Source organism: Trichosurus vulpecula, chromosome 5 (genome assembly GCF_011100635.1).
Source record: "Trichosurus vulpecula isolate mTriVul1 chromosome 5, mTriVul1.pri, whole genome shotgun sequence".
Lineage (NCBI taxonomy): Eukaryota > Metazoa > Chordata > Mammalia > Diprotodontia > Phalangeridae > Trichosurus > Trichosurus vulpecula.
In genome coordinates, this window is record NC_050577.1 from 85802796 (window position 1) to 85829274 (window position 26479).

Genomic DNA, 26479 nt, shown 5'->3' on the forward strand with positions numbered 1-26479 from the left:
AGGGAGTGATTGGGGGTATGAGGAGCTGGGGAGTGTGGAAAAGTCATTCTTTCTTTCCACTTCACTAGCCCGTCTGGAAAGAAAGAAAAAACCATTCCTAGAACCCTACTCCCTATTCTACAATTGCAGCAGACTTTATCCTGCATAGGTGCTGAGGGTGGGACGTGGGCAGGTGCCGGTGGAAAAAGAGGGAGGAGGGTAGCTCTCCAGCTCCTGCATCTTTAAATGTACCGCTGGGCAGACCCGAACAATCAAATGCTGCTAGCTGCAAGAGGAGGAGGAAGACAGAAAGTCCAGGAGGCAGCAGCTACTGCCGCCGCCGCCGCCGCTGCTGCTGCCGCCGCTGCCTTCGCTGCTGCTTGAGCTGAGGAGCAGAGCTCCCAGGGAAGAGGAGTTTGACTGCTCCCCCTGCCCACGCCCATGCCCACGCCCCCGAGCCTTCCAAAGCCCAGCCCAGCCTGGCTTCAGGCTTTGAAGAGGCTTGGGTGCTAGGCGTGTTAAGATACTGGCTTGGCTTATGCTATGGAATCTCCCCCTCCCCACCTTCCCAGTCCCCAGCCCACCCACCCCGCCCTTCTGTGTGTCCAGCATTGTGTGGGGTGGTTGGACACCTCTCATTTATGTATTTGGTTTGGGTTTTCTCCGTGTAGTTTCAGGAAGGCGGGGGAGGGCTGGAAGGAGAGGAATAGGGAATCGGAGAAGGTGGGGAGAGAGCGTGGCTGCTGCGTTTGGGGTAGTGGGTTGGTCCGCTCTTGGGAGTGACATTTCTGGAAGTAGTTGTGGGTCCCGAGGAAGGAAGAGGTTGGGGGCGGGGAGGTGAAAAGGAGGGGACTGGGAGAGATGGGAGTGGGTGTCTTGTACAGTAAACACTGGCAGCAAAGGAGGAGAGGGCTGCAAGCTTGAAAGCCTTGCCTTCATTCTCTCTCTCTCTCTCTCTCTCTCTCTCTCTCTCTCTCTCTCTCTCTCTCTCTCTCTCTCTCTCTCTCTCCCCTCTCTTCCTCCCACCTCTCCACCTCCCTGTCTCTCTGCACTCCTCTATGATCCCACTGTCTTTCTTTGCTCCTGCACCCCCACCCTTCTCCTGCGAGCTCTCTCTCTCCTCAATCCACCACCCGTGGTTTACGAGCCTAACAATCCTCCTTCGAACAGCGCATCCAGGCAAGAAAATCTGGGAGTCTTTTCTCATTGAACCCGCGTTTCCATTAACTCAGCCCCAGTACTAGCTAATCCGCTGTACTGAAGGCAAAAGGAGGCTAATTAATGACCAGCTTTTCCAGTCAAGACCAGCGATAATTGCTTTGGTGGCCTTTATGATTACAAGATAAAAATGGACCCGGCCTGACATAAGAGGCACTGTGTACACTGCAAGACAGGAGGAAATTAAGAGTTGGCTAGCTGAATACGGAGCAGAAAATTACTAATAGAAGAGAGATAATGAATAGGCCGGCTAGGCATTCATGGGGAAAAATCCATTTTGTTACCACGCGAAATTAGGTGGTGGAAAGGAGTTTGTTAATTGTTCTCATCTTGTAGCAACCAGGACTGAGGCAGGGGCGTGCTTTTCAATTCATTTCCCTGGTAATTGTGAAAGGGGAATGCTGGCCAAATGAGTCTTGCTGCAATTTGCGTGCCTGGTCTTTTCATTTTCATGTTGCGTTTTTAATTGTTGCTAATATACCTTATAATGAAGCTAATGAGGGGAGATTATGGTACAACTTTTAGCACATGGAGACAAGTGAAATGCACCAGAAGGATTCTCTCATATTTCTGCATTTCCCACTACCACCTCCCCATCTTCTACTTCCCCCACCTCAAAGAAAGAAAGAAAATCTGAAGAAGTTGGGAACCTTTCCGTTACTTTTTTTTTTAACACCATGGAAGATTGAAGTTCAAGAATGACTACCACCACCCCCTTTTCTTTTAATTCCTTCTAGGCAAAGTTCAGAATGGAAAGACATGTGCAGTGTCTGAGTAGATCCATGGAAGACACATGAATCTGTATTCATTAACATTAAAAGAAGCAATGACTTGAAAGAGTTTTCTTTCAAATACAATTTCGAAACTAAGTGAAAAACACTTTTCAGGAGGGGAAATCATAGAATCACAAGGATTTCCCATGTTAACTATATTAATAAAAAAAGAATTAATAACATCACTTCCACATATTGTTGTGTATAGAATATGTTGTTTTATTATTGTTCCTAGTTTTAGCCGTAGGATTCGATTTGAATTGTCTAGACATTTGTGGTGCATGAGCTGGATAAATTGCCTCAAATTGCTTGTACCTGTTTAAAAGAAGTGAGCAGCCACTTTATTTGACTTAGGGAACAAATTAGCTGCTAAACACTTGAAGATTTTTTAATTTGAAAAATACTACCATTAAAAATTATGCATTTCATTTTCCTCAAATATTTAAGTCTGTAACAAAGTACTTGGAAACAACTTTTCGTTCTTCTAGTTTGAAGTTCCATTTCTCTCCCTGGTTGTATTTTACTGCTAACTCTACAGTGTGCCTGAATTTAACTTTGCCTTGAATGTTAAACTTTTTTTCTGGTCTGGTTTTAAGAAGTCATGATTTACTGAGTATTGATAAACTTGTTTCCTCTCTTTTTCTGCAGAAAAGCCAATTAAAGCTTTTGCCTCATGGAGTAGAGCAAGAAGACTCTACCAAATTCATTATCCTCACTCTGATCTCCATTGCTTGCATCATTGGGGTCCTCTTAGCTTCAGGGGTCCTCTATTGCCTCCGCCATAGTTCTCATCACAAGCTGAAGGAGAAGCTTTCAGCACTAGGAGCTGATTCAGGCTCAGATGCCACTGCTGCCTACCAGGTAAGAAAGACATTTGTTTTCTTTTCTTACACATTTTTAATTAATCAGCTAGTTAAACAGATTAGTTGAGTGGTTTAAGCCCCTTGCCCATTCCCAGCAATTGTTCCTGTATTCATAGTTTAGTTTCTTTGATGACGACAATGTGAGACTTCTCATTAGTATTCATGTAAATATATTATAACTACAGCTTTACTGCTCTATATTAATCTTATGCTTGTTCTTGGGTATTCTCCTGTTAGCTGTGAAAGCTAGTTGCTAATTAGAAATGTGGAAAAAATACAATCCATGAATTATGTATTATCTATAATCTTTCTTAGTTTGGCCACTATTAATGAAAAGTGCTGGAGATGCATGATAAATTGGTTGTGTAGATATTTGAAGATGTCTCTTAAATCATCAACTTCCTCCGGGTCTTCTATGAAAAGATCCTTTGACCCGATCTGTTGCCACCTTCTGCCATTATTCGAATAAAGTGAAATATAATGCTGATAGATGGGAGGTAAACCAAGAATTCTTCATGAGAACAATGGTAGCAGCTGTGTGCAAATAATACAGAAATATTACAGGCAAATCTATGAAATAAATCAGTAACCAATGGGAATATGAAGAAGGCAGGTTTAGAACAATTGGGCATTAAACAAAAACCCCCACAATATTTTTTGGAGGTTTTGTCATACATATTTCACGATTAACAATCATCTTTAATGAAATTGTGCATTCAACTCTGTTACTCTAGGAACATAAACATGAAGCTTATGCTCAGAATAGTTGCAACTCAGGGCACTTGATTTATTTTTGTATAAAATACAATAAGTATATTTACATATTTGGGAAAGTAATTTGCTCTATCAGCATTTTTAAAAGTTTCATTGAAATGCATATACGTGTGTTTTTCCCCATCATATTTTATGTTTTGTCCCATTGGGTGACTTTAGGAGTAGAATTCTTTTTAAATAAGTCCAAATTATGAACTAATTAATTATCATTTCATCATCATAAGCTGAGTATCGATTGGTAAAGATTACTATGAAAAATATAATCAGGATGCTACTTTCCTTCTTCAGAAAGGACCCTCCCCTTTCCACTTCCAGCAACTCCTCCTTAGATGGAATACTCATATTGCTCCAAAATGTACTTCTTACAAATGGATCTATAGCCCTATATGCCAGTCAAACTCCATGCCTGTCACCTGGAAGCTGATATGTCATTTTCAACACACAGATATATACCATAATATATATGTATGTATGTGTGTGCACATGTTTTTATACATAGAAATATTTGAGTGTATGACATCTCTGTCTTTCAGTATGTCCAAAGGATAAATTTCCTTTTTGTTTTAGCCTTGCCATTGTTTTTATAAAACTAGAGATCCTTCTAAGGTAGTTACAAGCATAGTCATTGAATTCTTCTCAGTAAAGGAGTAAAGACTTTAAATGTATGGAAAATATCATTTCAACAGAGTGGCTCTCAGTTTTAGTTCAAAGCAAAAGGAAAATCACTTTAGAAGAAGAAGCCTTAAAAATGTCACATAAAGAGACTGGATTCATCAAGAAATTTCATTGAGAAAGATCATCAATATATGAAACCAGGTCTTCTAGGTCTCAAATAATGTCAATACATTAATAAAATATCACACCAATTTTGTTCTATATGGGAGACAGAGGAAAGCATGCTGATGTATAGTTTTTAAGAAGCACAGCATCTTTTGATATATTTTGAAATTCAAATATCAAAGATTGATGAAATGGAAAGATTGAACATGCATGCAGAAATGCCTAATTTAAAAAATGCAGGTTAAAAAATGCATACTTAAAGCTGAGTTTGTGATAATTAACAGAAAAAAATCTTCCAAGTGACAGCTCTAATTAATAGTATCTGTAATTAAAATCGTGCCCTTCCAGCAGGAAAATTGTTTGAATTTCTTGGAGTGACCTTTTTGCCATTCCTCCTGGGGGCATGGTGGTTAAGTTGATGTTGATTTTATAATGAGCTCTGGTTTGTTTAATAAGAATCTGTAATCCAGACAATAAATGAAATGTGTGCTTTACCTCATTCCAGATTGATAAACACCTTCCCCTCACCCCTCCATCCCCCACCCCTACCCCTACAACTTTCCCTCACAAGATTTAGGAATCTATAGAGTCTTGGACATTTTAAAATGGGATCATTTAGGGCCTTCCTGCTCACTTTCTCAGTTTTGCTAATGCTAAAATCTCTATCAGGGAACAACTTGAATTAAAAGTGGATGAGTTTAAGTAAATATTATGTATAAAATGTTAGCGCTAGGGTTTTTTTTAACAGACTAGGGCAGAGGAGTTCCATCTGTTTTTATAAAGGATAAGAAAGTTTCATTGTTTATCACTTTAAGAGCCAACAGAGCAAAGTACTAAGGAGGCCCTTTTAAAAAAATTGTGGGGGACAAGTAGACAATGTTTATTTTTTTTAATCAAAACTGTTATGTACTTAATAAAGTATGGATATCTTGTCTGGTTCTCATAGATGGAGCCATTCAGTCCACCTTTACATTTAAATTGCCTCAAAGGCTTTTCAAAGGTGTTATATTAAAAAAATAGATTTCTCACTTTCCATAAGTTTTTAAGAAGAGAACCCCATCCTAATCTTAATGTTTCATTGTTTTTTACTTCGTTTTAGAACTTAGCTAGCTAACATAGTAAGAAAAATGTGATAATGGACAGGCACAAACAGAACCCTCTCATGGCTCACAATGAAAATTGAACAGTTTGAATCTCTGCTCTATTTCATTGACTCATGGGGAAGTAGTGTTCATTTTCTTAGTGGTTAAAGGAAAAGAAAAATTAAAGTAGTTTAAAAGTGACATCTTGGGATCTAAACCTGGCAGGTAATAATATGCAAATGTCATTAGCAGAGATGTTGCCTTTTAAAGATATAGATGTTCTCTACTATGTCTTGTGTAGGATAATAAAATTAAAACAGTAATTAGTCATCTTCTACTGAAAAGTTGGGAAACTTGGGGATCAAGTTTCATTCTCCCTTCTTCATCTTCCCTGCCCCTCAAGGGGAGTTCAGTTCCATTGCTGGTGCATATGAGTCAGAAAGAACAAACCCTGTTACCGCCAAAACGGCTCAAGCATTGCTGTCCTCACCAGACTCTTTGTAGTGGGAGCTGGGAGGCAACTTAGTCTGTTGACATTGTATCAGCTCTACATCTGTATCAGAAGTTACAATGCAAATCTGACTAGGCAGCTCCCACTGATGCCATTCTCAGCCCGTGTAATATCCATGCAATACACGTAATTCGTAGTATGGGGCTTTCAGGCACAGTGACACTCAGGCAACGTTTCCCAACCATAGCTGAGAGTAGCAATTTCTTAACATAATTGTTTCAGAGCAATGTGTGCTAAGGTTACTGCTCTTGTTTTCAAATTAGACAGTCTCCTGATTCCAGAAAATGCTATTGGATGTAGAGGTAGCTGTTCCTTCTTTTAAATGAACCGTTTAGCTTGACTTAAGTAGACAGAGCCATAATTTAGAAAGTATTTTTTGGTTATTTCTTTGTTTCGTTTCCCCATTTAAAAATCAGATTCCTTTTGACAGAGCTTTATCCTTTTGACACTTAACAAGACACCCCGTCCTGTCAGATAGCCTGTCAAAGCTTAATTTGATGAAATTTGAAATAGCTGGATGTATTAACCTTCAGAAAATCTGGGGCTCTTATGAATATAACTGTTTCTTAGCTGCAGAAATGCAGAGGAGCTGTACTACTTCTCCCTAGTGTTTTCAAGAAATGTCTATTTTTTCCTTCTAAAGGAGAAATAAATACTTGTACTTGTGATTACATTTATACCTCATCTGTGCATGTAAGATTTTTTTGTTATTTACTTCTGCTAAATTTTTGCTTCAAATTGTCTTAATGTGTGTGACTATATCTGCATTGTACACAGATATATTTATAAAATATGACTAATGGAAAGGTGCCAATTGGTCCCATATTTTGTATATGCAGTGTGGATTTCACATTTTATCCTGTGTTATTCTATTTTGATGTGTGGTGATTAGCAAAAACTGCCAAAAATAGAGCAGTTGGTTATTAAAGAGATTTGCTTTCTTTTTCTCCACTGATTTTTTTTAATGTTACTCCCCTTACTCTGATGCTTTGATCATCTTTGAACAGCAAATTTAGTATTCTGCTAGCCCACTCTTCCATCCATGACATTAGGGCAGAAACTCCTGAGGAATTTTCAGCCAGTCCTCTTTTGATGGTTTATTTCACAATACCGAGCAGATTTTTCTCGTGTACTTTGAGGCCTTTGGAACCTAACCCACAGAAAAGCAGGCATTCAGGCTTTGGGGACCGCCTGTAAACAGAGCCTCTAAGTGCACATCTTGGTTGTCACTGCTCCCATTAGCAAGTGATTATTAATGTAATGACAGTGTGCATGGTGATTGCTGCTATTTAGGGATGCTCCATTGGCTCAGGCTGATGTATTTGTGATTCCAAATGCACCCTGACTTCTAACCTCTGCATGAGGGAATGCTGGGCTGTACAAAGAGATGTCATGTCACAGGTTCACTTTGTATCCTGGGCTTTGAATTAAGAGAACCTTCCTTTTTTTTCCAAGTGATTTTAATCTTCCGACATTTCACTAGTAATCAGTAAAATGTGTGGCATGTAGAGTTGGGATGCCCTTGATTGAATTTGAAAACAAAAGTTAATTTTTATTAGACTTACTATCAGTTCTCCATGAATGCCTATTCCATTTTAGCAGTACATTTATCTTAGTGTGTCTTTTCTTTCCTTCCTTTGAAAAATCTTGAAAAACTCTTCAGATAATTTTGAGCTCCTACAAGAATAAAAGATATTCATTCTAAAAATGAAGAAAAGATGCCAAAATAATTTTAAGGAGCCATTTCTTTTCAACTAGCCAAAATAATGCCAAAAGGTTTAGCAAAAACTTATCATATATTGAATTGTGGTGTTAATTTTCCAGGTATGCATGAATTATTATTTTCCCAAACACATCATTAGCACTTTGAGGCCAGAAACCATATTATGCATCTTTGCATCCCCCATGGTACTTACCACTGTGTCTTCACAAGGTAGATATTCAGTAAATACTTGTTGATTGGTTGCCTGCTACATAATGCCTGGTACATAGAAAGAAAGTATGACATTCAAAGGCTATGAGATCACTATTTGAGGGAGAGAGCCCCAAAGTCTTAACTTTGATGGGGAAGTGAAGAAAGAGTACAGTATACTTTCCCTGTGTACTAAGAAGACATTTTTATATTCATGTATGTTCATTTGATTTAAAATCATATTTAGAATCATCAATATTTGGGGGAGAAGGAAGAGCGTTGTTTGCAGATTTATGAACAAGCTCAATTGACTCTTCCAAATACCTTTTCATTCATGAATCTAGCTTTTCTTGATGACACCCATTTGTCGCATATTTTCCTCATCAGTCTTCAGTACTCAAGTATTCAGCTCCCAAATACGTGGACTGCATGAACATTCTACAATTTGGCCCATTTAAAATGCTTCCGTAAGGCACAGTTCTGATGATGCCTAAATGCTTCCTCTGGAGAACTCTGAAGTCTTGAAAGATTTCCAAACAAGTATTAAAAAACAAAACTTATGAAACATGTTGCCTCTTCTAATGTCAGTCCACAGTTCAAGTTCACAGAATGTCAGTGGCTTAATTTAAAATAACAGATTACTCAGCAAGGCATTTGGAGACTCCCAAAGGATTGCAGTACCAATAAAGAAAAGCTTGAGAGGCCCAAATTCAATAGGAGTTTCTTTTTTTCTCCCCAAGGTTTCTGGTGTCAATGGGGCAGTCTTTTATTAATACTGAAATTAAAGATTTGGTGAGGAAAATAACAGTTTTGCCAGAATGGCTTAAATGGAAATAATTTCTGAAGAGAAAATGGGTTGTTACTTATATGGCTTTGTTTGAATGGTGCTAGTGTGAAACATATGCCTGGTTAACTTGTCTTGGTAGAGAGTTGCCCTATTGTCCATGATCTTTCTTAATCTCTCAACTTAAGAATATCTCATTACTTTCTGTTGAACATATAGCTGATAGTTCGCTAGACACTGTGGAGGAAATCCAAGCAGCACAGAAGCAAAAGCTATTGCCTCTGCCACCAAGTAAGCTAACACACACAGAGCAATAGACATCAGTACAACTTAATAAGTAATTAGCTCCTATTTTATGTGGTCTACACTGTACATTCTTTAAGAATTCCTATGGAAAGGCTGGAGAAGTTAGTGAATACAGCGATGCGACTTGAGGTAGACCTTAAAGGATTGACCAGATTTTAATGGGTTGACATGCAGTGGAGAGAATGCTAGACCTGAAGTCAGGAAGACTCCTCTTCCTGAGTTCAAATCTGGCCTCAGAGACTTACTAGCTGTGTGACCCTTGGCAAGCCACTTAACCCTGTTTACCTCAGTTTCCCCATCTTTAAAATGAGCTGGAGAAGGAAATGGTAAACCACTCCAGTGTCTTTGCCAAGAAAACCCCAAATGGGGTCGCAAAGAGTTAGATACAACTGAAACAACTCAGCGATAACAACAACATGACACACCATGGAAGGCCTTCAAAGCCAGGCAGAGGAATTAAGATTTGATGTGGAAGGAAGTTATAGAGGGGACTTCTGCATAGGCTAGGAGGTTAGTCTAGATGACCTCTCTGCAATTTCTTTCTTCAACACATCAAACATCCATGATTTCTTTCATTAGTATGGATCCATCATTAGTCAGCCTCCCCTGAAGCATATCATAACCCTTCTACTTGGCAGTCTTTGAGCATTTCTATGGCTAAAAATTTTGTGACTTTGTGGCCAACTTGATGATAAGCCTTTCCAGACTTTTGCCTAGACTGTTCCTAGGATGATAAACACACTACCACAGAGCGTAGACCATTGTCATCTTCCTCACAACTTTAAAATTCAGTGATTCTGTGAGAAGCTAAAATTTAGTTCCTTAGTAACACCTGCTTAAATGGATCTATCTAGTATATGCCTTCTTAGTGCAGAAAAATAAAAAGAGGCCCATCTTCTGTCTGCTGGTTCTCTCTGGTCTTCTTTCTGGTTAATATGTGTTTATCTCCATATAGTCTTATATTTGATCTCTATTGTAGTGTTCTGCTTAGATCTCAGTTAATTCTTTCCCTTTCACTCATATGTAGTGTGTGTATGCATGTGTGGCACATATATATATCTGTGTGTATGTATGTGTATATGTATATGTATGTATATACACACATATATATCTATATACACACATACATATGTATATCAGACCTACATACACACATATGTACCTATATATAATGTGTGTGTGTGTGTGTGTGTGTGTGTGTGTGTGTGTGTGTAGCAAGCCTAGTTCCACCTCGTTCTGAAGGATTCCCTGGGAAGTCAGGTCAGTTTTGGAGCTAGTCTTAAAGATGACATTCATTCTATAGGATGGTCTACACTTGGTGTGGGAAGCAAAATACTATTGGACAAAGTATTTATTCTATGATGGTCTGTATTTAGATAGATTCTAGGATCACTAGGTTAAACTATAGAGAAGAAGGGACCAAAGAAATGCCAGCATTGGGAGGGAGGGAGGAGAGGGAATGGGAGGAGAGAAGGGCACAAGATCAAATGAAATGCAGTAGAAGAAGGAGAGTTGAGAGGAGGAAGATAAAAATGAAATAACACCGAGGAAATATACCTCAATAAGTATAATGGGGCCATAAAATGTGTTACCATTCCTAGCAACCTGGCTCCACTCAACTTTTTCTTTCTCTTCATTGTCATTCACCATTATGCATCCTGAGGGTTAGGGAGCAAAATCTGTTCCTCCAGAGGAATCCTAAGCCCCTTTGGTTTGTTATCCCTGTCTCTTATGCTCAATGTGAGAAATCACTAGAATGCTTAATGAGAGCATTCTTCAGCTATAGATTCAATATGTGTGCACTGGTGAAGACCAGAAAAAATGAGGTCTTGATCACCAAATGTGTATGTATGTATGTATGCCTGCATGCATACATAGTACTTACCATAGTCAAATCCAGCATCCTATCTCCAGCCCCACTCCCACTCATGGAAACTCTTACGTATAATCTCTGCAGATCATATTCCAATGGGTGGGAGTACAAAAGGAGATAGATAGGAAATGTTCATCCGGGAACTTAGAATCAACTATCCATCTACTTAAAACACTTTTTAAAAAATGCATTACACTCCATTGGGCTCTCTGGCTACATTATAACACAGTAAATGTTATATATAATGTAATTATCAGGGGTGAAATACATGGAGCAGCAGCCTGTCAGAAAATACTAATGCCTGACTTTTAACATAATGTATATACCAGACATAAAAGAAAGTAAGAAATTATAAAAGGTGGTAGAATGAAGGATAATGGCTTGACCCTCAAAGGAACATTGAAGTTGGATATTAAAAAGAGAAAAAGCCTCAGTAAAGCCAATTACACAATCTAACCAGAAAGGGTCAGAGTGACAAAAGTGGTTTCCAAATGCCAGCCACGAAACACTTTAAAAAGCCAGAGAATGGACTCACTGAATGTCCTCAGAGCTGGATGTCCATCCTGACCTGGCGATGAAACTCTATATTGAATGTTTCCCACAAAGCCATGGTTATTCTGGAGTTCTCAGTTACTGTCATCTCTCCAGTACTCAACATGTCCTTTCTCCTCTCTTTACCTCTTTTCTAACCTTGACTTCCGGAAAGAATGAGCTCTGTAATCTCTCTCTTGTGTTGTCAGATTCTTTTATGGGTTCTGGTGGCTATGCCTACTGGAGTCAAGGGCACCCTCAGAGAGTGGCCGCTGCAAATATTTGATAAACTGTCCCTGATACTTGGTTCATGCTTGAGCTATGGATGCTTCAGGAAGCCTCAGGCAGCTCTGGGAGCTATGGATTGCTATATTTTGGAACTGATCTAGAAAGTCGTTTTCTAGTAGGCTTGTTTTCAATTGTCTCACAGAAGTGATGCAAGAACATTTTTTTTCCTGAAGCAGTAGTGACTAATGTCTTACAAAACTCTATTTTTAAAACCTAAAGCATAATAAAAATAATATGGTCTTGTTTCCCTTTCCTTGATTGTTTCAGTGTTTAAAAGTAGGATTCACTTCAAGGATACTAATGAACTAATTAGCAAATATTTATTAAATACTCATAGGCTGATAGATTTAGTGCTAAAAAGGATCTTATCACACAGTCCAACCCACCATTTTACAAATGAAGAAACTAAGACTCCAAGAGGATAAGGGAGATAGGGAGTGAGTGGCAAAGCTGAGATTTGAAAACTGCTCCTCTAACTTAAAAGCCAACGTCCTTTCCCCTGTTCTATGCTGCTTCCCATTCGCTAAGTTTAAGATACCATGCTAAGTTCTGGGGATCCAGAGAAGGGTAAAACAATCTTTTCCTTTAAGGAGCTTGCAGTCTAGGTAGAAGGACAAGATCACCATATAATTAACAATGCTGGGCAATATGTACTGAGTGCCAAATGAACAATTCAGATGGTAAATTTATATATAGCGAGAGTTCAAAGGAAAAATATTACTAGATTATTGTGGGCTAGGCTGATCAAGATTCACAGAGGAACTAGGACTGGATCAAGGCCTTGAATGATTGTGGTATTTAGAGAAGGGGGAAGGGGAGTTTTTGAAGTGGTGGGCACAGGCGGCCTTGTACCAGGCAAGATCAGTCTTGTTGAGAGGATTTACTTAGACAACTGAGGGAAATTTGGGAAAGGTTGAAGCAAGTCATGGAGGGCCTTCAAGGCCTAATAAAATTAAGGTAATTTTAGTGATAAAGTAGCTTGAAAATCCAACAGGGTTTTGTATCTTAGATCAGTACTGTGTGTATAGAAGTATATACGTATGTATGTATACACATATATGAATTATATAGCCATCTATTTTTGCTTTGTTGGGTGGCATACGGATTTACCTATGAGGTGAGCTAAGTCATATTCTTCCTTTTCACTAGTCAGAAATCCTGAGTGTTTGTTGCTGAAAATATTAAAATGCCCATTGGGGTTTCTTTAATCTTAACATAAGAATGTGGAAAAGAATACATTGGAGAGCTACTGAGGGTGAGGAAGAAGCTGATACATTTTAGTCCTTAGAAAGGCCAAATGATCCATTTTTGGTCTGGACAAGATGTGTCTCTGTGAGCACAGTGCATGATGCTGTCAGGGAAGAATTTCTTTTGGACTCAGAAGGTCGCAGTAGCGGGAGGTGACTCTTTGAAAATATTTTTGCTTTATGTTGTAATCGGCCTTGTATATACAGGGTGTCCCAAAAGTCTCAGTAAAGCTGCACCGAGACTTTTGGGACGTACTGTGCCTGTATATGTATATATACACATGTGTATACATGTATGTGCATATGTATTAGACATACACATATATGCATATATGCATTTATAACCTTGGAGCAGTCGGTAGTCAGCAAACCCAAGTCTTTGACAAAATAAATTTCATAATTTTATTATCAGGCCAAACTTTTTTTAAAATATTATGTTTGGGGCAACAGCATTGGCCCACATATAAAAAGGCATTCGGCAGTTTGACAACAACTACAAAATACAAATAAAAATACAAAAAAATGTTGACAGGCAATGGATGCCAGAAACTTTGAATGTTTTTTTGAATTAGTATCAATTTGTGTCTATAATTAGAATTTTCATCAACAGTAGAGTCTGAATTGAACCTATAAGAGAGAAATCTCATTATTTTGTGTTTATTCTTTTTAAAAGGCAGCTAAACTCAGTGAATCATAGAAGAATATTCCTAGATTTAGGCTTTCATATAACCCAACTGTGGATTTACATGGAAAGACAAGAAGGTCTGCAGTGGGAGGAAATAGAATCCAGGTTACATCATAAATTAAGATAGTTAATTGAATTGGGTGTTGTCTCATACCAAGCTAAACTGCCTCACATATTTCTGGCCTATTACGCTTCCTCTATCAGCTCTCTTCATCCAAATCTAAGGAGAGGAAAAAAAAAAGTACTAACAATTTAACTCGCTCTAGAGTACAGAGATGTGAGAAAAGAAAAACTAAAAAAAAAAACCTTTTGTTTAAAAAAATGTTTTTGACCTTGAACATTTCACATTCAAACTGGTAGTGTGAGAGTATATTTTTATTCTTTTCATGTTTTCTTATTCTATATGGTCTGATTGCTCAGAAGTAGATTTTGGGCATCTTTCACCCACGGATCTCAAATCTCTTTCAAATGCCAAAATACCAGAAAAGAGGTGATATGCTGCAGACAATAAAAACTGGTTCTAACTTTTGGGAACAACTGTGTCATCAGACAAAAGAATGTACTCAATGCATTAGAAGGCTGATACCTCCTCCCTAACTTCCAAATGTGATACTTTCTCCATTTTTTTCTCTTTCATCCATAGGGAAATGCCTTACTTGTCTTTATTTTTGTGTTCTCTTGGGAAACTCTACTGTTAATGGTGTAGTTTTCTCACCTTATAGTCAGCACAGTGCTCCGGTCAGAAACAGTGGGTTGGGATGGAACAATTGATTCTTGGAAACTTTATGTTTTCTGAAAATGGAAATGTAACTGTCCATGGCAAGCACTTACAAAAGCAGTCACCAATTCATACGTGAAAGGTACAAACAAATATGTGGGCATTGTTCATGTTCCTGAGTCAAGCAGAAAGAAGTCACATGGACACATGTTGGATCTACATATGTGAAAGTGGGAGGTAATATACTGCATATAGTAAAAATTGGTATTAACTTTTGGGGACAACTGTGTTACTAGATAAAAGAATATTTTCATAATTACAAGGCTGATACTTCCTCCCTAACTTCCCAAATGTAACACATATATACAAGGGGTGTGTGTGTGTGTGTGTGTGTGTGTGTGTGTGTGTGTGTGTGTGATGGAGCACCAAGATACTAAGGGTCGTGAAAGCAGAAGCTGTATAGCATAAAATTGTGTTCAAAATCATCAGCTTTTTATTGAGTACCTACTAAGTGCCAGGCAGCACATGAGTAGATGAGGGAGATGCAAAGACAGATAAGATGTAAGTCTCGGCCTCTATGGAAGTCTAACAGGGAAAGATGCACTAATGAATAAAATACAAAGGGGAGCATGGAAATGAATGAGGGGTAATGGAAAGTGTTAATGGAATTCATAGGGATGTTGAGAAGTTAAGGCACTCTTTGTTTGCAGATGGCTATCTGGACAGTTTCCTTTCCTTAATTTGGTTATCTAAGAACCAGCTTAGCTTGTGCTCACTTTCTGGCTTCTGTTAGTGCCCTGGGCCACAGAGGTTCTCTCCTTTCTTGCTCAGTGAAAGTAGAAACTATATCTTACTCACTTTTGAATATCCTGCTGTGCCCATTGAACGATGAGCACACAACAGGTCCACACTGAATATTTGTTGAAAAAACGCATGGAAGGAAGGAATATGGTCTGTGCGACCAATTTGGCATTTAGCATATGCTACTTTTTCTTGTTTATGCTTTTATGTTACTATCTTATTTCACAATGAGCTCTTCAGCTTGTTAAAGAAAGAGATGCTGTCTTGCATGGTTTTTATCCCCACTGCTAACAGAGTACTATAATAATAATGAGAAAAGTTTATATATTATAATGTTTATATATTATTTATATATTATAATTTATATATGATTTATACATTTACATATTATACATTTATATATTATATATAAATTATATATTATAATTTGCAAAATGTTTATATATGTGTATTATATAAATATATGCTATATAAAATACACATAATACATATTGTCTCATTTAAGCTCAGTTACCCGTTGAGGCATTCGAGAAGAATGACTGTCAAAGAAGTTCCATGTTTTGCTTATGGTCATACAGTTAGGAAGCATCAGGGACAGGATTCGAATCCATTTCCTAGCACTTCCATCTCTGGACTTCTTTCCACTCTACCCCATTGCCTGTCATGTATAAGTCTTCACCAAGTACTCAATAATAATTATGGAGAGGTCATTTAAACCAGCTCATTTTCTTCACAGGAACGATTGTCTCAGCTGCTTAGAATAGGTGATAATTTCTCCTATTACTAAATGTAACCAATGCATGGATATTTTACAGTTTATCTTAGGATACCCCACCCACTTAATGAATTTCAGAGAATATGAATCTCACAATCTCTAAATGCACAAAAGAGAATAGATAATGAAGAATTCAACTACATGGTGGGGGTGGGGGGGAATCCTTTTTCTCAGAGGGATTTTTGGGGGTTTTGGTGTTCATACTACCTCAAATCTCTCATGACTGAAGTTTATCCTTCACACAGCTGCCAATATGACTTTCCTTTAGGATAGATCTGACCATATCTTCCCCCTATTCAGTAAATTCCAGTGGATCTTTATTACCTATAGGCTAAATATATATACTACCATGTTTATCCCTTTTTTAAAGCCCTTCTAATCAGGTATCCCTCTCTATTTCCAACTGCAATACATAATAACCCCGCTTCCCACAGTGGGCAGTGCAGCCAAAATGGCCGTCTCTCTGATCCTGACACACTGCACTTCATCTACCACCTCCATGCCTTTGTTTTGTACTGGGTATCCTCCATGCATTTCCTCTTCACCTCTTATAATCTCTCTCTCCTTTCAATACACAGAGTAAGCCTTTCCCCAACTGCTGGTGTTTATCCTCCTTAATTTCCTTGTATTAATTTTCTTTCTATTTATTCTCCATATATTCACATAATTACTTTTTGTCTTCCCTGATAAATTATAGGCTCCTTGAGAGAAAGTATTGTTACTTTCTTTCTATTTGTCTTTGTGGTACCTAGCATAGTGTCCAGCACATTATGATACTTAACAAATGCTTGTTGCTTTATTGATGTATGGATGGTGATAAGACCCTTCTTTCCATTTCCACTACCACCATCTTAGTTCAGTTCCTTATCGCTTCATACATTACCTTTTAACTGGTCTCCCCATTGCTAGAGGCCATATAGCCTAAACTTGTATTCAGTGCTTTCAGCCTTGTATTGAGTACCTATTAAATGCAACACACCATCAAGGACCCTTTCCAGGTCCTCCTTCATACTTCACCTATATTATTCTTCCTAAAAATTATTTTGTACAAAAACCTTCAACGAATCTTCATTGCTAACAAGATTGAGTTTCAATTTCTTTGCCTGGTATTCGAGGCCCTCTGCCACCGGGACACCATTATACTATTTCAGCCTTATCTTCTGACTTTCTTCTAAACGAAATCTTTGTTCGAGACAAATGAGCCTACTCACCATTCCCGCAAAACATACCTTGCATTTCTTCTACCTTTTTACCTTTGTTTATAGAATCACTCTTTTTAGAGCTGAAAGAGATCAACCAATGCACTATTCCTTGTTTTACAGGAAATTAAGGTCCAGATGGTTGAAACTAGTCCAAGGACTTAACAGAGCCAGGTTTTGAAACTAGATCCTCTGACTCCAAACCCCGTGTTCCCACCAATTAGCCATGTTGCCTTGATCTCTTTCCTTTTCTCTGAACTATTGTGACATTTTGTCTGCATCACTCTGATGTACATAGGATGATCAGTTTTATATCATGGCTATGTATACACACACACACATATATGTATGTATGTACGTACGTATGTATGTATATAAACTTCTATAGGATTTAAAGATGGAAGATACTCTATTGCACACCTGATTCCCAAATCAATGTAAACTTATAGACAGAAACTAGGTCATGTTTGGTCTTCATAGCTATAGTACCAAGTATAGTGCATGCCCGGCTTGCTTCTGGTTTGGAACTGTGATTTCTCCATGTATATGACTCAGGAAGAGCAAATTGGCCTCTACCAATGAATATCAGTAATTTGTCTACATTGTACAGTCAGAGAGAGACACTGAGAGGTTGAACGAGTGGACTCGTGTTCCATAGCCAGTATGTGCCGGAAGCCAGAACCACAAAGGCTGCCGCTTGTTGTTGTTGTTTATTTGTTTCAGTCATGTCTGACTCTTTGTGGCCCCATTTAGGGTTTTCTTGGCAAAGATACTGGAGTGGTTTGCCATTTCCTTCTCCAGTTCATTTTACAGATGAGGAAGCTGAGGCAAACAGGATTAAGTGATTTGCCCAGGATCATGCAGCTTGTAAACATCTAAAGCCAAATTTGAACTCAGGAAGATGAGTCTTCCTGACTCCAGGGCCAGCATTCCATCCACTGTGCCATCTTGCTGCCCCTCATAGTAGGCTTGTTGAATTGGACAGCATTGCATCCAGCTCTCTCAGTTTTTCGGATGAGGAAACATAGGTCTGTACCTGACTTGGCCCAGATCAAATAGATAATAGAAGTTTCAGTCACATTATTCTTGCTTTGAATGTCCTTCTCCTCCTTCTTCATCAATCCAAATTCAACTTATGCAATGCTTGGCAAAAATCTAACTTCTCTTCAAGGTTCCATTAATCACCTAAGAACAAAGTTGACATGCTTTTTTTGAATTTAGTTCTAATTTGCAGTACTCTGGACCTGCATACTTTCTTGTATTGTAAACTATGTGAGGATAGGCGTGTGTAATTTTTTTTCCCTGATAATGTCAGTCAGCTGTCATTAATTCAGTGCTGAGTATGTGCTAAGCATTTGGAGGAGAGCTGAATACAAAGAAAGGAAAAAGAGTTCTTACCCTCAGAGAGCTTATACTTTTTACAACATGATAATCACTAATTATGTACAAGATTTATATGTATTAGGAAGGTAATCTGAGAGGGGAAAGCACTAGTCACAGGGAGGAGGGGAAAAGGACTTACTGTAGGACATGAGATTTGAGCTGAGTCTTGAAGAAAAGCAGAGAAATTAAGAATTAGGCATGAGGAGCACAGAACTGGCAGCATGGAAAACAGACAGTGCAAACATATGGAAGTGGGAAACCTAGTACTGCGTTCATGGAACATCAAATAGGCCCATGTGGCCTGACCACAGAGTCCATGGAAAGGAGAAAGTATAAAACATAAGAAGATTGGAAAGTAAGAAAGGGTCAGATGATGAATAGTTTTAAATGCCAAGCATAGGAGTTAAATTTTATTATGAAAGTAATAGGGAGCCATTGGAGCAGGGGTGAGAGAATGCTTTAGGAAAATTGGCAGCTGAGTGGAAGATGTCTTTGATCAGGGAGGAAATTAGGACTTTTAGGAAATTGTTGTAGTGGTCCCAGTGAAATACGATGAGAGCCTGTACTAGGGTGATGCCCACGGGATTGTGGAGAAGGGCATATATATGAGAGATTTTGTGAAGATAAATAAGACAAGATTTGGAAATAGATTTGATATGTAAGGTAGGTGACAATGAGGAGCTGGGGATGGCTCTAAAATTACTGATTCCTCACAGGTGACTAGGAGGATGGTGGTACCCTTGACAGTAATAGGGAGGTTGGAAACAGAGGAGGGTTTGGGAGAGAGATAATGAATTCTGTCTTAGATATGTTGAGTTTGAGAAGCCTATGGGACATCCAGTTAAAGATCTCTAAAAGGCAGTTGGTGAAGCATGACTAGCTTCCAAGAACATCTAGGGCTAGCTATATAAATCTGAGAATCATCTGCATAGAGATGGTAATTGAGCCCATGGGAGCAGATGGGATCACCAAGTGACATGCCTCGCAAGATGTGCTTAATAAATACTTGTTGAATGATTGAACTAAGGCAGTTCAGTCCCTTCTCAAACCAGAGAAGAAAGAGTATCATCTTGATGTGAACCATCTAGAACTCAGTCCAAGACTATGTAACTTGCTAATTGCTAGGGCTTAACAAGACCCCCTACATTTGATATATGGCATTTGTTTAAGGAGAGAGTTCACAGTGTTTGTGAGGGAAATGAGGATGGGAAAGGGACAAGAGTTTTTCATAGCAAAGTGCTGTCCTCACCCTGTCCAATATCAGACAACCACAGAAGGGTAGATGATCTCTTTTTTTATTGACTTGGCATCTTTTAAGTGGCCTAAACCTGAAACAGAAAAGCAGAGAAGCAAAGCCTATGGGACTTCTGGAGTTTAACCTTATTCATGGGGGTCAAGTTGTATCCATGGACTTTCTGGGCATCGCTGATCCTTTGGGAATCTTAGAACTTAATTGTACATTAAGTCATCAGAGAAGGGAGCTGGAGAAGTTCAATGTGTATTCATTCTTGTATTGGATTCACAAAGGTCTCTGGCAGGGATATTTTACATTGTCAGCTGGCAGTCCTACAGGATGCTGTGCATCTAATTAGAGATACTCACTTCCTCTCTCTCTTTTGTCTCTGTCTGAAGCCAAACTTTTTCAGTTTCAAATGATGTCTGAGAGATTATTCTAGAAACCTAAGTTAAAAATATTTTTATAATAAAGAAAATATATTGTTTTAAGAACAACTTTGAACTGAGTCATTTTGACTATTATAAATACCCAAATTAACTACAAAGGACATATGAAGGAAGACACTATCTACATCCAGAGGAAAAACTGATAAATAGAAATATGTATAGAATGGTTTTACATGCATACATACATACATACACAGTTGTAGCTAATGGTAGCCATCTCTAGAAAGGGGGGAGAAAAGAGGGAAAAAACCAGAAAATTACATGATAACTTTTTTATATATTTAAAAAGGAAAAGCAAATTGTACATAATGGATTTGCAGTTTCATATACAATCATCTTTTTTCTATTCTACTATGTTATGAAATGCTTGTTTTATTTCTTAAGTTCAGAATGAAATAAGTTTAATTTAAAAAAAGAAAACAGATGTTGGAAGCTGTCAACTGCCTATGATTTTTTTGTTTGTTCAACTGCTTTTTCCCCCATATCTCTATTTGGAGCAAAGCAAATGGCTGGAATGATTTCTTTCTCTCCTAATACAAGAAGTTAGAGCAACAATAGGAATAGGAGTTTTTCCTAACAAGAAGTTAGGTGGGCAAGTCAAGTTAACAGACTTTTATTAAGCACCTACTAAGTGCCAGGCATTGTACTAAGCACAGAGGCTAAAAAGAAAGGTGGAAACCAGTCCCTGCTCTCAAGGAGCTCAAAGTCTAACAGAAGAGATAACATGTGAATTACTATATACAATCAAAATGTAGACAGGATAAATTCAGGTTATTCCCAGAGGGATGACACTAAGATTAAGGAGGGAAAGGAAAGACTTCTTGCAGAAGGTCAGGCTTAAATGGAGACTTGAAGAAAGCCAGAGGAACCAGGTATGAGGAGGGAGCAAAATCCAGGCATGAGGGACAGCCAGTGAAGATACTCAAAGCTGGGAGATGGAGTGCAAGATGCCTAAGATAACCCTTTTCATTTTTAAAAGTAGCAGGGGTGGATTATGTATGACAGTAGCTGTGTACTCAAACATATGTGTGTGTGTGTGTATTTAGAATCCTTGAACTGCAAATGATCTTGGAGATTATCCAATATCTTCATTCTTTTTCACAAGAGAACTGAAGGCCAGAGTGGTTAAATAATTTGCCAAATGTAAAATACATAGCTGATGGCAAGTTGGGGGCTAGAATATAGTTCTTCTGGTTCAAAGTTCAGTTCTGTTTCCGTTCAACTGTTCCCACAGTTGGGGCAATGAACAAACCCAATGGTCTATTGACTAATTTCCCCCAGAATGTCATATTATTTGTGTAGATGCTGATTTCTTATTTACAGCCTCCTGAGTACCGAGCTGACTCTTTGAGAGCAGGGTGTGTAAGTGGTCGATAACTACTTCAGGTTGAGGATTTAAGAAATATAGTGACTAGAAAAAAGTATCATCTAGCAAGAAAGCCAGCATGATATAGTTGACAAAGAGCTTGCCTCAGAGTCAGAAAGACTTGAGTTCAAATCCTGCCTCGTACATACCGGCTGTGTGATCCTGAATATATGGTCTCACTGTTGTAGGCAAATCTCTAAGCCTGAAAGTTGCCAAGAAGATGCCAGCATGCTTTGGTATAGGGAGTGTCCTCATCCGGGATTTCCCTATAGCAATGAAATCACAGATTTAGTCTCTGTCTCTGTCTCATTCAACATATACTTTAGTACTAATTTTTATATGACTGGCCATAAGGGCAATAGGAGTTAAGAGAAGACTTTGGGGCTTGTAGTAGTCGGAGAAGACTCTAGAATGTAGAAGATGGCCCTTGTAGGATTAAGATGGTCAGAAGAAAGGAAGGGACTTCTTATCTCTAGATTATTCTGGATTTAAATAAATCATAGCACCTAATTTTGACTTATCTGGGCTAATTTTTTTAACATAACTTTACAGGATCGTTTTGAGGAAACATGAGATTGGAAAATTCCACCAGTGTTATTATGTCAATATTATTTGTGGTAGAGCTGTTTTGGTCCATTTACCAATTCTCTGAGCCTAAAAATGATTCCATTTTACTGTGGAAGGATAGGTTTCTAGTTGCATAGGTGCTCATTTATATGTCAAGAGTGGGGAGGAGGAGGAGGCCTGAGTTGCGACCTCTGACTTAAGGTACATGATCAATACCCTCCCTAATGGCAGCTCTCCGAACCTGACCTTAGGAATAACCATAAAGAAACATTTGGATTTTACTCTGTGTGCATGTGTGTGAGATGTCCATCCGTTAAAATAAAAAGTTATCAAAGCATTACATTATTCCTCACTGTAAAGCTTATTAGACTGTGAAATGGTATCCCAGGAGAAGTGATGGAGGCCACATTGCTTGAGTCATTTAAAATTATATGGGGCAGAGCACTTACAACTCTATTGTAGGCATCAAGTCCTTCTCTGGTTTAGTTTAGGGGCAAGGTCACCTAATAAATCTAATCTGTCTTTGGCCTCTGTGGGAATTTCTGTTCTTCTGTCATTCAAATGTTTCTTTTAAAAACAGGAGTAGAAACTTTCTTCTTATGTATTAAGTATGGAGTGTGGCCTAGCAGAAAAAAAACAGCAGACTTTGAAAGTAGAGTCAGGAGAGACATAGGTTGTAATTCTGCCTCTGATACCTACTATGTGTGTGGGCAGTTCTCTTAGAGGCTCCGAACCTTTCTTCTCCTTGTCTATAGAATGAGAATGGTAATGTCTGTTATACCTACCTCATAGGGTGTGATGAAGACATAATGAGATTATATATGTGTGTATACATATATACATGCGTGTATATACATGTATATATGTATACACATGTATATATACACACATACATATATACATATAAAATATATAGCTCTTTGAAAATCTTAAGCACTTCGTAAATGGTGGCTATGAAGTCATAAAGCATACTTTGAAAATAGAATCCTTCCTGACCATATGTATATACACATATTGGGGCAGCTAAGTGATGGAGTGGATAGAGTGCTGGTTCTAGAGTCAGGAAGACTCATCTTCCTGAGTTCAAATCTGGCCTCAGTCACTTACTAGCTGTGCAACCCTGGGCAAGTCACTTAACTCTATTTGCCTCAGTTTCCTCTTCTGTAAAATGAGCTGGAGAAGGAAATTGCAATCCGCTCCGGTATCTTTGCCAAGAAAACCCCAAATGAGGTCACAAAGAGTTGGACACAACTGAAAAAAGACTGAACAACAACACACATAGTTCTCTAACTGTATTTGTGTCTCTATGTGTATCTAAATGCAAACCTAGGCCTTGTGGCATGATGAAAGGAATGCTGAACCTGGAATGAAAGAATCTGAGTCTGAGTGTTAATAATGTCCCTCACGGGCAATGTCACCTTGGACAAGTCACTTAAACTTTCTCAGCTTTGGTGTCCTTGTCTGTAAATTGAAGATGATAATACTTTTACTATCCACCTCACAGGATTGTTGTAACAAATTGTTCTTTGCAAATTTTAAATGTGAGTTATTATCATCTTTTTTTTCCCCAGAGAAATTTTAATCAGATACTTTTTTTTCATAGATAGAAGACTCATTTCAGTCTTTCAAAAGATCTATGTTTTCCTGGGTGTAGGAATTCCCTCAACTAAAACACATAGTAAGCTTCATCACTGACAAGAATCAGTCAGTGAAGACAAACATTCATTAAGTACCTACTGTGTGACACTAGAGATCCAAATGCCAATATAAAAGTAAGCCGGTTCTTAGGAGATAGCATTTTGAGTGAGTATAGGTGGGTGGCAGCAAAAGGAAGAGAAAATATTATGAATTGTAGTAATCCTCCAAATTTATCTTTGATGCCCGACTTTCTGATGATGAGCCCCTTGGATCTTAGCTAGTCTAGTCTTCAACTGACAGCCCATCTTTGTGGTTGTTTACAACTTTTCAGATGGCAGGGCCTGCTAGGAGTTCTGCTCCATTTTTCATAGTCTCCATGCCATGATGAGGCTTCAGAAGAGGACTTTAGTGAAAGATGAATGGAATATTGATATACAATCACACTGGGAACCCAAATCATTAGATACTTTTTCTTTGATAATTATTAGCATTATATTATGCTATAACATATCATGTTATATTACAAATATTTTATAATCAGCTAATAGACTCTTCTGAGCATGTAATTAGTTCCTTCTAAGCCACATTTAATTTTATAATGCACTGAAAATGTATGAAGGTAACTATAATAAATTAGGAAAGAAGTATGTGAAGGAAATAATTTTCTTTTAAATAATCTATGAGTGAACCACCGTATAAATTTTGTTAGGGTACCCTTTTCAACATTAGAAACAGATTTGGCATTCTATAAATGATCAAGGCCCACCCAATAGAAGTTTGTCCCTTTCCAGTATTTTTTCCTAGTACTTATCCAATAATGCAAGAAAATTGGACTTTATCCCTTCTCAGTATATCATAATGAACTCATTTTAGGGTTTTTTTTCCTATTTTAGTGCCCATTTATTCCTTAATTTGCCCCATCACTACTAATTACATCCTCCATAACACCCTAAAAATTCCTTTCCATCCTTTGTATTTTTGCTTAGGCAATATGCTGCTTTGTTCCAATTGTTCCTTAAAGGTGCAACGAGGTATTTTTTAGTCATTTCAGGTTTGATCTGTCTTTTGGCAGAATTTTAGAATGACAGATTCTTTCTCTCAGAGTGATTCCCACTCTCTGTAATTTTCCCCCATCAGATGTGGAGTTGAGAAATGAAGCATTTGCATTATTGTGTGTGACTGAATTTCTGCCCCTAGATCGCTATTCAGCTTATTTTACGAATTTCATTATAAAGTGTCAAATGTTCAAAGTCCCACCCAAAATTAGGCCAAGACCCCTATACTATATTTAGTAGTTAAGCATGCACTTTGGCTCATTGAGAAAGGGAGATGCTTTAGATGTCAGAATTTCTCTCTCTCTCTCTCTCTCTCTCTCTCTCTCTCTCTCTCTCTCTCTCTCCATCTCCCTCTCTCTCCCTCCCTCCCTCCCCCTCTCTCTCCCCTGTCCCCTCTCTTTCTCTCTCTCTCTCCTTCTCTTTCTCTATCATTAGTTCATAGCCTTACTTTTTTAGAGAATTTACCCTAGAAATGTGAAACTATGCAGTGTTGGACAAAGTTTACATCCAATCTGGTAGTTATGAATTTTCCATTGCTGCCCCTGATAATCTTTCAATCCTCAAGGCATGGTTGGCAAACTCTATTTGATGGGAAGATACAACTCTAAGATTTATGTGTTTGCATCAGGCAGCTTGCATACACTCAGGAGTAGATGGATGTTTTCTCTTACTCAGTGCCTCCAGATGATTTTGAGTGTACGGAGGCAGCACCAAGCTGTGCAAAGATCTATTTTTGCCTTTTCACGATAGAGGGGATTGCGCAGCCTGTATTTAGCCATTCTGTGCTTTACCTTGTTTGATAACTACCACACTGCTGAAATATAGAAGCAGAGCCCCCATAATGTATCTCTGACTCCTTTAGGATGAAGCAAAACATTACTGTGTGGGAGTGCTATGGTGAATGTAGCTCTGGAAGAATTTTTTAATAAGAAAAATTGCTCCCATTTCCCACATAAGATTCCATTTACTAAATCATTGCCATTGAGAATTGAATTGAGTACATGTTCCAATGCCATCATTTCTTCCTATGGATGATGTACTTCTGTGGAGTGCATGTTCACCTATGACCATCCATGACATTTTGATTAAGTGAAGGTGTGACGTGGAAAGAACACAGAATCAGGAGAATTGGAACCTCATAGCATTCCTGCCATTGACTAGCTGTGAGACCTTGGCCAAATTATATGAATGAATGAAAAAGCATTTATTAATCTCTTCACAATGTGCCAGGCACTGTGCTAAGCTCTTTTTTTTAAATACAAAAGCAAAACAGTCCCAGCCTTTAAGGGACTTACATCCAATACAGTGACATGATATAAATAGGTAATTGTGGGGGAAGACATGTTATGATTAGAGATGTCACAGAATGGTTAGTTGAGTTGTAGGGAAGTTGTATACACTTTTCAGAGTTCTCATGTAGATTTTATTTTTGTTCCCAATGTGTGGTAGTATGGCATCGAGCTTCTCTCAGTTTGAGCTTTGATAAGGGGTTTCGACTAGGTGGTATCCTAGCATCCCCTACAGCTCTGATATTGCATCAGTATTTGAGAAATTTATCAAGATGGCACCCCTCATCTTTCTTCCTAAACCCATCTCTCCCTGTAACTTTTCTAACTTCCATCAAGGGCACCCCCACATCCTTCTAGCCACTTAGAATCATCCTGGAACATTCATTCTCCCTCCCCTCC

General features: G+C 38.3%; 1 protein-coding gene across 1 annotated transcript in view; it reads left to right on the forward strand.

The window, feature by feature from the left end:
* Positions 1-420: 420 nt before the first annotated feature.
* The window catches only part of LOC118850913 (receptor-type tyrosine-protein phosphatase N2-like), a 180221-nt gene continuing 154162 nt past the window's right edge, over positions 421-26479 (forward strand). Inside the window, exons 1-2 of the mRNA XM_036760537.1 lie at positions 421-468; positions 2619-2831. Of these exons, the coding sequence (XP_036616432.1) occupies positions 421-468; positions 2619-2831 (261 nt within the window). The remainder of the gene's footprint in view (positions 469-2618; positions 2832-26479) is intronic.